Below are 11,957 nucleotides of genomic sequence, written 5' to 3' on the forward strand. Positions count from 1 at the left end.
TCTGCCCCGTTGTTTTCTCCTCCAGACTGTTCATCCAGCCTATCTTATCTAGACAGATCTGCAGAGACAATACTATGCACCAAAAAACAAGGCACAGCAAGACACAGCGACAAAAGAGAACACAGCAATGACAACAACAAAGAAAAGCAATGACCTGTAAAAGAATGAATTAAAGAAGAAAAAAAATTAAGAAGAAATAAAAACCTGTGCATAGATCAAGGTCTGGTTTTTGACCTCTAGGTGTGTCCTCCAGTCCAGTCGGATGGGGTGCCACGCTCTGGCCCCAGAGTCTGTCCTTTGCACTCCCTGCTCCGCTCCCCACGTTGCTCTGCCGCACGCCTGTAGGGCTTGGCCTCAGTGTCTGCTTTCGGTTCTCTAATTCTCAAGCTGCTTTTGAGATGTTCTGTTCAGCTCTGCCGTCGTCCTGCTTCCGTCTGCTTGATGGTCAAGAGCACGTTTTGGTCGCTTCTGACTCCACTCTGATCTCTCTTTCTTTCTTGTCTTTTGAGTGGCCTTTTGCTTTCTTCATGAGTGATGGTCTTGATGTCCTCCCACGGCTCTTCGTGGCTCTGTCGTAAGTACTCGGTGTGTCAGGTCTGCTCTTGAGATGCGCTCGAGATTCAGGAGGGAGAGACGCGGGGTCTTAATTTCGGCTCTACTGGAATGGTTCATTTTCCACACTCAGCCTCTGGCTTGATTTAAGCTGCTGATGTTAAGCTTCTTCATCCTCTCTTCTCTCTGAGGTGGTCAGTTTGAGCTCTGTGTATTCCATCTGGAGAAGCCCATGTGTATCGTCGCCATTGATGTTATTGAAAACATGAAACAAAAGCTTGACTATGACGAAGTCACTGGTCTTGCAAAAGTCTGTCATGCAATCTCCAGCTTCATTTCTACCGCCAAGAACATATTTGCCACCTACTTTCTTTATGTGTGTGTGTGTGTGTTCTTTCATCTTTGCTTCTAACGGTTGCATTCCAATTGCCATTGATTATCAATGCATCTCGAGTGCATGTTTGATCTGTTTCCGCTGAAGGCGTTGGTAGAACTCTTCCATTCATTTTTCACTGGCTTTCCTGGTTGGTGCATGAATTTGAATAACAGTTGCATTCACTGAATTCCCTTGCAGGCAGATAGATGTAATCCTATCACAGACAGCACGGAACTTCATGATACATCTTGAAATGTCCTTTTGATAATGAACACGATGCCATTCCTCTTGACTGTCATTTCCAGCCGCACGGCATGACTTTCTGATTCAGAAGGGCCAATACGAGTCCCTTGCCGCTCACCAGCACCTAGGGTATCAATTTTTTTTTCTCCTTTGCCCATGAAACTTTATTTATTTTTTAACATCATTTGTATTGGGGGCTCTTACAGCTCTTATAACATTCCATACATCAATTGTATCAGGCATATTTGTACATATGTTGCCATCATCATTTTCTAAACATTTACTTTCTATTTGAGCCCTTGGTATCAGCTCCTCTTTTTTCCCTCCCCCCTCCTACCTTCGTGACCCCTTGACAACTTATAAATTATTATTGTTTTCATGTCTGACACCGACCGCTGTCTCCCTTCACCCATGTTTCTGTTGTTCATCCCCTTGGGGGGCGGGGAGGGGGGGTAAGAATTATGCATCGATCGTTGCTGTAGCTTTCCCTAGGATAGCGATCTATAGGCGTTCCAGTTCATTTGTGCGGACTTCCAATTTTCCCGGCTTCACTCTTCCTCCATTCCAAGTTCCGATTATTAGCAGATTTTTCAGCTGTTTCTCCTGACCTTGCGTCTCCTGCCCCAGCAGCAAGTGGCAGTCTCGCGGACGTTACGCCCACGGGTTTCACGCCTCCACGCCATCGTGGTTGACCTAGGACCTGAGGGGCTCATCCTCTGGCACGCTCTCTGGTAGTGTTCATTGACCCTTCAGCATCTGACAAGGTTCCAGTGCTACCCATAGCGTTTTCAGTGGCTAATTCCTCTGAGGTGGCCCGCCTATTCCATCTTTGTCGGCTTTTCTTAATCTGGAAGCGCTGCTGGCACCTGCCCACTTTGGGTGGCCCAGCTGCTGTCTGAAAACACAAGTGACACAGCTCCCGGCATCGCAGCAGCACGCAGATCGCCACAGTAAGACAAGCTGACAGGGCACATATGGGCTCTGAGCCCAAGGGAGATGGGAACGTGTCCCCAAACAAGTGCCCCTTTAGCTGGGCCTTAAAGGACAGATAGGGCATTGCCACTCAAGGGAGCAAGACTGTTCCAGGCCGAGGGAGCAGCGCATGGACAGGCGCAAAGGCGTGGCTGGCCCGGAACACTAGAGAAGTGTGTGTGGGGGGAGAGTAGAGCAGACACTGCAATGGGGAAGGTCTTCCTTTCTGGGCTCTGGACCCAAGGTGCCTTGTGAGAAGGAGGGGGCTTTCAGGTGCTGAGCAGGGAGACAGGCAGCTCCCTCAGGACAGTAGGTGCCTCTCCGAGGCAGCACCTGCAGCATCGCCATTTCCTGGTGACAGTCCTGGTCGGAAACAGGAAACCTCTGCCGTTTCCAGCCCAGGAGGAAGAGGAGAGAGGAAGGTGAGTGAGTTGATGGAAAGAGAGTTGATGGAAACTCTTGATTCCACTGGAGTCGAAAGATGGAGTGGCTGAATCAGTGGACGGGCCTCTGACCACTCAGGCACCGTTTCCAGGGCCCCCTCCATGCCGGGCAGCATGCTGGCATGGGTGCCACGCTGTGGAGATGTGGCCCAGACAGACATGGTCCCTGAAATGCGTGAGCTCGTGGGGCCGATGGAGGGGCCCAGAGAGGCTCGGGGTTACAGCTCCTGAGCCCAGTGGGAAAGCCGAGTGGAAACAGGGAAGAGGCTTACAGGATTCTCGCCCGCCGACCCCGCTGTGGGGGTGACAGGCAGCGTGGTAGTGAAAGGAGCTGACGCAGAGCCACCTGGCATCCCAGCTGTGCCCCGGGCTCCTGGGCTCTGAACCCCAGTTTGCTTGCTTGTGGGGGGGGTGTCATGGGGGGCCCAGGCACCACACTGTCCCCACTGTGGAGACCGGCGACTCTGGCCACTACTTCCCCCATGTTCCCTGGGCCCAGCTCACCAACCTCACTTAATGAGGTGTGGGCCCAAGCCAGGAAGCTGCCGTGTCATGGGAGGAGGGTGAGCCTAGCTCCCATGAGCATCTGTGGGGCCCAGGCTGGCTGAGAAAACCCTCCCTCTCAGAAGGCACATTCACATGTTCGTCAAGACCCTCAGGCTGCCTGCCTTACATCTGGATTCCCAGGTGCTCCTGGGGGTATGCCATCCAGGTGTGCAAACAGGACCACGAAGCCTCACACGCCTCCAGCCTCCAGCCCCCACTGGCCCTCAGTCCCCCACCCCTTCTGCAGGACACGCTCAGCTTCATCTGGGGGCCTGCCCACAAGAACTTGAAGCAGGATGTCTGGGGAGTAGCCGGGGATCTGTCTTACAATCCCCCCAGTGGCCCTGTGTGGTAGACGCTGCCCCACCTCACCCTGCATGCCCAGGGGCTGGCCGCTGCCAGGCTTCGGGAGACGGAAGGGAAGGACGCAGAGCCAGACACTGGGTGAGGGGTGGACACCTCCCGGAGCAGAAGCTCTTGGCGGGCTGAGTCATCACCAACCCGGAGACCGAGCAGCATCGCAGCGGGGTGGGCACTGGCCCTGGAGCACCAAGCAGGCCAGGGGGCACTCGGCAGAAGTAGTAGGGCCTGTGGAGGCTCCTTTGAAAACCCTCACCCCCACACACACCCCTTCTAACCACGAGGCCAGGCCCACTGCCCACCCTTGGGACCCTCCAAGACTGCCCAAGCCCCTCTTCAATATTCACCCACCCCGCGATTGACTGCTCCTCCTGACCTATAGAAAAACAAACAAACAAATCCCTGGTCGTTGGGTCAGTTTTGACTCAAGCTCCATAGGAATTCTGAGGCTGTAAGTCTTTACTGAAGCACATAGCCTCCTCTTTCTCCCACGATGCAGCCTGTGGGTTGGAACCACCGGCCTCGTGGGTAGCAGTCCAGTGCTTAACCCACTGCATGACTACGGCACCTTCGATGGCCTGTAATGAGCCTTGTCTGCCAGCTTGGGCCCGCCCTCTGAGGCCCCGCCCGCGGCCCTCTGGAAGGCTCTTCTCGGGTGCAGAGGCTCCCACCATCTATGGGAGGGCCAGGCGGCGTTTACTCAGCTCCCAGCTGTCCAGTTCCCAACTGTCGTCTGACCCCAGTTCTGCAGAGCACTCTGTCATCGTGAGTCAGAATCAACCTGATGGCACTGGATTTCGTTTCTGGGGTGCAGACAATCGTCCCGGTGCCCCTTTCCCAGCCCGAGCTGAGCCCACAACTCTGTAGCCTAGTCCAGCCCCTGTCCACTCAGTCGGTGACCTCGGCGAGCCAGCCCTCCCCTGGCCTTCTGTCCTCCTCTGCAGAATGGGGTGTTGGGGCAGTTCCCTGCCAGCCCTTCTCTGGAGCCTCTGATTGGCTCAATGGTCACTAGACACAGGGCCTTAAAAACAGAAGCAGGTGCCTACCTTGTTTATCCTCTACTGTAATACAAAACCCGCCGCCATCGAGTCGATTCTGACCCGTAGCAACCCTGTAGGACAGAGTAGAACTGTCCCTGTGTGTGTCTGAGGCGATACATCTTTGCAGGACTAGAAAGCCTCATTTCTCTCCCGCAGAGCAACTGGTGGTTTCAAACAGCTGACTGTGTGGTTAACAGCCCAATGTGTAACCCCTACACCACCAGGCCTCCGCCATGCGTGAGGTTGCTTCAAGCAAAACATGTTTAAACACATCTCTGTGATCAGTGGATGGCTGTAGATGAGTTCTCCCTGTAATAATACGTGTCTTATTCTATTAGGGTGCCTTCAAAAAATAATAGTAATGAATGTCCAGTCAAAACAATGACCTCTGAGGGGTTCCGCTTAAGCCAAATTCACTGCCACTGCGACCCTGCAGGACTGAGTGGGCCTGCCCCGTCTGTAGATCTTTACAGGAGCAGACGGCTCAGCTCCCTCCCTCAGCGCAGAACCACCAACCTGAGGTTGACAGCTCAGCACCCACCCCACTCGGCCACCAAGGGGCTTCAGAGTCTGGATTTGAATTCCCCAAGGGGAATCGCGGGTCATTCCGCTGCTCCCCAACGTTTTTGAAGCTACGGTGTGTAGTTAGTGAAAGGTTTTCAATCCGACGGTGATTCTCCATGCTGCCGAAGCGCTAAAATCACCTGAGATGCTTTGCAAACGGGCTAATGCTTGCCACCCCGGTGCCGTTGAAGCACCAGCCACCTCCCAGGTGGGGCTCGGGCACCAGGTTCCCTGCTTGCCGCCCGGACTGGCAAGGCGCCTTTTCAGGAATGGTCATGGCTGCTTCTTGGTAGACCAGGCAGGGTCCGTGGCTCCCTTTTGGCCCACAAGACTGCATCTCCGAGGCACTGGAAGCCCGCCTAGTCGTGCAGAAGGCTTGTGGCAGCCGGACTCTCAACACTCAGGTTTGAGCCCCACCTCCCACCCGAAGCAAAGCCCCTGACAATGAAGTCTCTTTCCTGCTGAGGCCTGGGGCTTCCAAGTGGCTGCAGTGGCGACCTGCGCCCACCAGAGGGCGCCCGGCACAGCGCTGCTCCGCTGGGCTCAGCTCTGCGAAGTGAACCCAAATGCTTTTTAATTGAAAAAATTTTTAATTCAAAAAGGATTTGCTGTTTGTACTCGAGTGCGGGTTTTCCTTATGCAGGAGGCTAATGTCTTGAGTAAACAGATATCTGGATCCAAATCCACCTTCAAAGGTGCTGACTGTTTGCCCAAGGGGGTGAGAGGGCAACCAGAAGGAGCCGGAGTCCCTTGGGCAAACACTTCAGGGACAAGCAATCGCAGGCAGAGGACGGCATCTGTGGGAAGGGTGAGCCTGGGCCTAAGGGGGATTATGTCGGGGGACACAGATGGAAATTGCATGTGGGGAGTTAGGGGAGACAAAAGGCGGGCCTTGCTCCAGCCTCCTGAGAACCTAAGAAGGAGAAAAACCCCGAGAAAGCAGCGCACACTGGGACAGGGGTGGGCCTGGTCTCCGCAGCCCTGGGGTGCTTGGGCGGCAACAGGGGAAGGCAAATGTGTTCGCAGCTTCCCAGCCCTGCAGGTGCCCTGTCCCAGTGCCTGCCCACAAAAGCTCCTGTCTCAGAGGCACGTTGGCTCCAGCCAGCTCGCTGCCTGCCCAGTCTCACCTCGCCCTGCTTCCCACCCCAAAGCCTAGTGTCCTCTTCCAGGGCCACCCTGTAGCAGAGGGGACCACAGCCGAGAGCTGCCCCCCACCCCCATACTGGGCACCGCCACCGTTGGCGGTCAACACTGGCCTTTTCCCAGCTGACTGCCCAGGTGTCCCCCACATCTAGTATGGAGCTCCCCAGCCCCCATCTCCAGCCTGCTTCCCTAGCAGAGCCCCAATCTCCTTTCTCCCCGCATCAGCCCCCAAGCCCACTTTCACGTGGTCTCGTGACTGCTCTCGGCCAATGTCCACATCCCTTCGCTGGTCCTGGGACTCAGTGCGCAGGTCAGCTGGAGCTGAGAGAAAATGCAGAGCCTCAGTCCCTTCCACCCCTCACCCCCAACACCCGAGCTGCGGGCCCAATCGCCCACAAGCCCCATGTTCCCGTCAGAGGCTGAGCAGCAGCTTTCTCCCTGGCTGTCGCCCCTGAAGAGCAGCCCCATGACCCTCACCAGGCCTGCCTTACCACCTCCCTCCAACTCCCACCCCCCAGAGCCGCCCCTGACACTGCCTCCAGGTGTTTGGGGCGCTCAGGCCCAAGGTCTGTGCTGTCTCCCACAGCCACCTCCTTGCCATCCCTGGGCCACACCGCGCAGTGGCCCCCTTCCTACCTATCTTGTGACCCTGTGTGCTTCTCCCTGCCACCAACTCCCCTGATCCCACACCCCCTGGGCTCTCGTGGGGGTTGATGGTCTAACTACCCGCTGGGTTGTCGCCATGCACACAGGGGGCCTCTGCTGTTCCCCTTCTGTTTGTAGAGCACACTGGGCCCTACCCGCCCCACCCCCCACCCCACCCACCCCTGCCCTGGCTTCGAGAACCCAGGTGCTCCCCCAGGGAGCTTTGTGCTACAGTGTGGAGATCCTCCTCCTCAAATCTACCCCAGATGGGCTTTGGCTCTTGGCTGGGGGCTGGGGGGGTGGGAGGGGGCATGAGGGGGGTGCGGGCTGGAATGGAGTGCTGGAAAGGCCTCAGCTTTGCCATCATGAGTGGTACCCTCGCCCAAGCAAGGCTGAAAGCCAGTGGTCAGCAAGATCACACACACACAGAGCTGTGTGCCTGCTCAGGTCTGTCTGCTCACAGAGCCTGCTCTCTCTCTGGGTGCCTCTACACTGCTGGCCTGTTCTGCCGCTCAGTCAGGCTCCCCTAATGCCCAAGAGGCTGCTTCTCCAGCTGCTCGCTCTGTCCCGACTGTGGAGCAGCCGGCTGCAGAGGGGGTCTTTGCCTGTCCCTCTCCCAACAGCCTGTGAGGCCTGGGAAGCCGGCTGGTGGGGGTCCCTGCCACAGCCAGTACGGATAAAGCCTAGGAGGGAGCGGATTTGCCCCTAACCTGCCTGCACATACCCAGGTAGCCACGAGGTGGCAGCATTGCCCCAGGTTTTGCCCAGACCTCTCTTGGTCTGCGCTGCATGTGACAAATTCATTGAGTGCTTGATGCCAGGTCAGGGGAGAATCATCCTTAACACACCTTACCCCAGCCCCTCCTCACAGCACCACCACCCCCACCTCCCACTGGAAGTAAAGACCACCATTTCGTTTTAGAATTCACTGGGGTTCAGAGGAAGAAAGGCCTGCTGGAGATCATCCAGGGACATCAAGCCCTTCCCCTCTCACAGACCACTCAGATGCCAGGCAGGGGCACCTGGAGCCAGCGTCCTCCCTCCCCCTGCCCAGCACCCCCTGGCCCTGCACCTCCAGTGTGTGCAGGACAAGACCCCATGAGGCTGCCCACCCCACTGCTCACACACAGATGGGCCAGCCAGGAGCCCAGCAGAGGACAGTCTGTCTGTCCCAGGTCTGCCCTGGGGACTCTCAGGGGAGGTAGGCAGGCTGTAGCACTGGGCATGGACAGTCTGCTGCCCGGACCCTGCCCTCTCCTCGTTAGGAGAACGACCCCTGGGAGCTCCCCAGCTACCCTGCCTCCTCCTCAAATGGCATGGATTCCCTGCTTTGGGCCCTGGCTGCTCAGCGTGACTCCCCTGCTCACCTGGCCCACTGCTGCCTGCAGCCCGCAGCTCACTTGTGGTGGCCAGGAGGAGCCTCCGGGGAGGAGGTGGGCAGAGCACCCACAGCCGCCGTGGGTGAGTTCCTGGGATACCACTCTCTCCTGCTGCCGGCCTGCTGGCGTGCCGTGGGGCCGCTCCGCTGCCATCTGTTTCATGTGTGGTCCCTGGGAGACGTGTTTCTGTTGTGTTTCATGTTTTGTTGTGAATTGGGTGGCCGTATAGAGAGCGGCTCGTCGGTTTTGCGTTCAACAGTTCCTACATCACCCCCCCACCACCCCCACCCCCGTGTGTCTGTTAATCCCCTCTATGAACCATCACTTACTAACCCCTCCCGCCTTCTCTCCTAACCCTGCTGAGTTTGTCCTGGTTATTCTGAGGTGCGTGTATCTCCTGAATGTTATTGGTCCTCTTATTGTGTGGCTGAAATGGGAGCTACCTGGGGGGAGTGTGTGTGTGTGGTTCTAGACCTGAAGGATGAGAGAGGATCATAGTCTTTCTTGAGGAGGGGGGGTAGGAGGTCTACCAGTCTCTATCTGACCAGTCAGCCTGGTCTCTTTTAGGATGTTGAGTTCTGTCCCACATCTTCCTCCCACTCTGTGCAGGACCTTCTAATGTGCTTCTTCTCAAACAACTTGGTGGTGGGAGCCAGGCACCATCTAGTTCATCTGGTCTCAGGGTGGTGGAGACTGTTGCTTGGTGATCTGTTGGTCCTTTGGACTCACTGTGCCCACGGGTCTCTTGACTAGCATCACTCTTCTTCGGGCAGGGCACACCAGTAGGTCACGGAACCTCAGATGGCCAGTCCTGAGTCTCTAAGCTGCAGTGGCCGTTCACCAAAGCCAGATGTAGCACAGACACCATCTCTGAATGATGTCCTTGGTGTCTTCTGAGACTGTGAGCCCACCCGCTTCTTCCCATTGCTTCCGAAGTGTGAAGACCACGGGCCTGATCCAAGCCCCGCACTCCTCAAACCCCAGTAACCACAGGACTGCTTTGGCGGGGAGCCCACACAGGCCATTTCTCACACGCCTCCAGCCTCCAGGCCCTCTGTGCCAGGGCTGGCTGGGCCTCACTGTTGCCCGCACCCACTCTTTGGCCAGGAATGCACCTGCCCACACTGAGTGGTGAGATCCCACCTGACCACCCAGAAAAAGCATAGCCGCGCACACACACACCACCACCACCACTACCACCATCACCACCATCCCAGTGCCTGCCCCTTCTCTGCATCCCTGTCGCACCTGGAGCCTGCCTCCTCGGGGTCAGAGTCAGGTGAGCCCGGTTCCTAAGCGTGAGGGTCAGGCTCCTGCTGGGTTCCTGACAAGGCCAGGGCTGGCCAGGGACACCTACTCGTGCTCCTAGCTGTGGGGTGTCCTCAGGGCACCCCCGGTGCCTGCCACAGTCTGCCCAAGGAACGCCGAGTTAGCTGGGCCACGCCAGGCGACAGAAGGAGAGGTCCCTTAAGCTTTGTGGCCAAGGGCCAGCTTCCAGCCAGGTTGAGGGTGGAGCCCCAGACCTGCTGCTTGTTAGCCGTGTGATCCAGGAGGCTGTTCGTCACATGCTGGCACCATGCCCGTGGGCATCAGCAGGCACCATGAGAGTTGCCACTGTCCCAGACTCCAGGGCTGGACCACACCTCCACACTCACAGTGGCCGCATGAAGGTGGACAGCACCTGTCTCGGCCTGAGGCCTGTTGGGGTCTCTCCGGCGCACATGCACTGACTGTGCGTCTGTGTGTTCCCCCCACAGTACGAGTACAGCTTCCGCACGGAGCAGAGCGCTGCGGCCAGACTCCCGCCCAGCCCCACCCGCTGCCCGCAGATCCCGCAGTCCTGAGGAGCCGCTTGCCAGACGACTGAACTTGCCCGGTCGGGGCTGCCTGCGGCCACCGTCCTCCCCACCTGTCCCTGCCCCAGACGGAGCCCGCGGCCCTCCCTCCCAGCCCCCCGGCTGTGGCCTCGTCTGGAAGGCTCTGGACCTTGGAGCAGTTTCGATCTCCATCATCAGCTTGCCTGACGTGACACCCCAGCCCCCTGGGGCCTTGTTCATAACCACCACTAATCTGCGTGTGCTGTAGCGCCCTAACCTGTCTGCGTAATGACCAGTCACCTGGAGATGCCTACCCACTCCCTCCCTCCTGACGCCTCTCCAGGAGACGCCACCAAGACTGCTTCCTGGGGGTGACTCTGTACTGGGCCCTGCAGCCACACAGATGGCCCCAGACCCCAGGCTGACCAGGACCAAGCACCCCAAGCTCTCAAGGCAACCCTGGGAGGACACAGTGGGAAGAAGCCAGTGGCCCCTGGAGGGGCCCAAGCCTACCCTCGGCTCTAAGGAGCCGCCCTGGGCGTGCCCTGGGGCAGGAAGCGGTGCTCGCAGACCTCCTCCCTGAGGGCCGCTGCCCATGTGCTCCGGTCCCTCCCTGCCCCAGGGCTTGACCGCTTATGTGCCAACAGCAGCTCCAACTGCCTCAGCCTGGGCCCTGACCCCTGTGACCCAGGGACAGGTCCTCCAGAGCCTGGGGAGACCACCAGAGTGCATAGCCACCCCACCTCTGGGGGCACCCCGCCCAGCGCCTCGAGTTTCTCTGGGCCCTGCGTGTCTTGATGGCATCTCTTCACAGCCACGCGTCCCTGCGCAAATGAACAAGGCCCAGCCGACCGGTCACCACATGTGAGTCAGACTGCCGGTCCTACCAGGAAAGTCCACTGAGGTGCCAGCTGCCGAGTGGACTCAAGCCCCTAGGCCAGGAGTGGCCACAGGCCCCACCCCAGGCCGCCCTCCACCCTCGGTCATGCTCTGCACTGTCTCGCTGCTGGGGGGCTGCATCTAACCCACCGAGCCTTGGTATTTGAGCTCTGGGGGCCCCTCGAGCTGGCCACATCCCTCCAGAGGATGGGGTGGGGGACAGCCAGTGACACCCTCTCACTCAGTCGGTGGTTCAGAGCCCCTCTCTGCGGTTCCCATGAGGGCAGAGCCGGCCAGCTGGGCAGCACAGGGGGAGGCCTGGCCACTGACTGAGAGGCGGTGCTGTGGCAAAAAATACCTCACGGCGCAGCCTCGGCCTCCACGGCCCGGCCTCCTGCCCTTTCTTCTGGTGCAATGTGCTGGGTCCAGCGAGACCCTTGCCCCCCACCCCCCAGCCCCGCCAGTTCTGGGTGCTTGGAAGCAGCCTTCCCTGAGGATGGATTCCCGGGGTGGGGCTCTCTGCTCCCATGAGCAGTTACAGTCTCCAAAACTCACAGGTTGGGATCGCAGAGACCCAGAGGCCACCCGTGGCAGTGGGTGTGGGTTGGCTTGGGGCCACCCCTGATTACACACTCAGCCACTGACCCGGAGGGCCGGCTGTGCAAACACGCCCAGATGCACCTGGGAATCAGGGCCTGGCAGCCTGGTTTTCAAAAAGGTTGCAGTCCTGGGAACCCCACGGAGGACAGTTCTACCCTGACCCGCATGGTCGCCAGGCGTCAGGTCAGTTTGGCGGCCCCGAGTCCGAGGCTGGGCTTGGTGGGCAGGGCTGCCCGGGAGTCCTGTTCCCTGTTGCTTTTTGGATGGGGATGGTTGGTCCGGAGCCAGGTGATGGTGAGGGAGAAGTGGTGTCCAGCCGTTGGGGAGCAGGCCTCTGGTCACCCCTGCTGGCTCGTGCCCCATATCTTATCCATCATATGGAGGGGAGAGGGGCGGGG

At 58.4% G+C, this 11,957-nt stretch overlaps 1 protein-coding gene across 4 annotated transcripts in view; it reads left to right on the top strand.

The window, feature by feature from the left end:
- MVB12B (multivesicular body subunit 12B) overlaps nucleotides 1–11,937 on the top strand; it is a 191,378-nt gene extending 179,441 nt beyond the window's left edge. For all 4 annotated transcript variants that reach the window (XM_004713305.4, XM_045288598.1, XM_045288597.1 and 1 more), the window contains one exon: nucleotides 10,021–11,937. In XM_004713305.4, coding sequence (XP_004713362.1) covers nucleotides 10,021–10,107 — 87 coding nt within the window. In that variant the 3' untranslated portion in view covers nucleotides 10,108–11,937. The remainder of the gene's footprint in view (nucleotides 1–10,020) is intronic.
- The last annotated feature ends 20 nt before the right edge of the window (nucleotides 11,938–11,957 follow it).

Source organism: Echinops telfairi, unplaced genomic scaffold (genome assembly GCF_000313985.2).
Source record: "Echinops telfairi isolate 266 unplaced genomic scaffold, ASM31398v2 ScPeMD7_22;HRSCAF=79, whole genome shotgun sequence".
Lineage (NCBI taxonomy): Eukaryota > Metazoa > Chordata > Mammalia > Afrosoricida > Tenrecidae > Echinops > Echinops telfairi.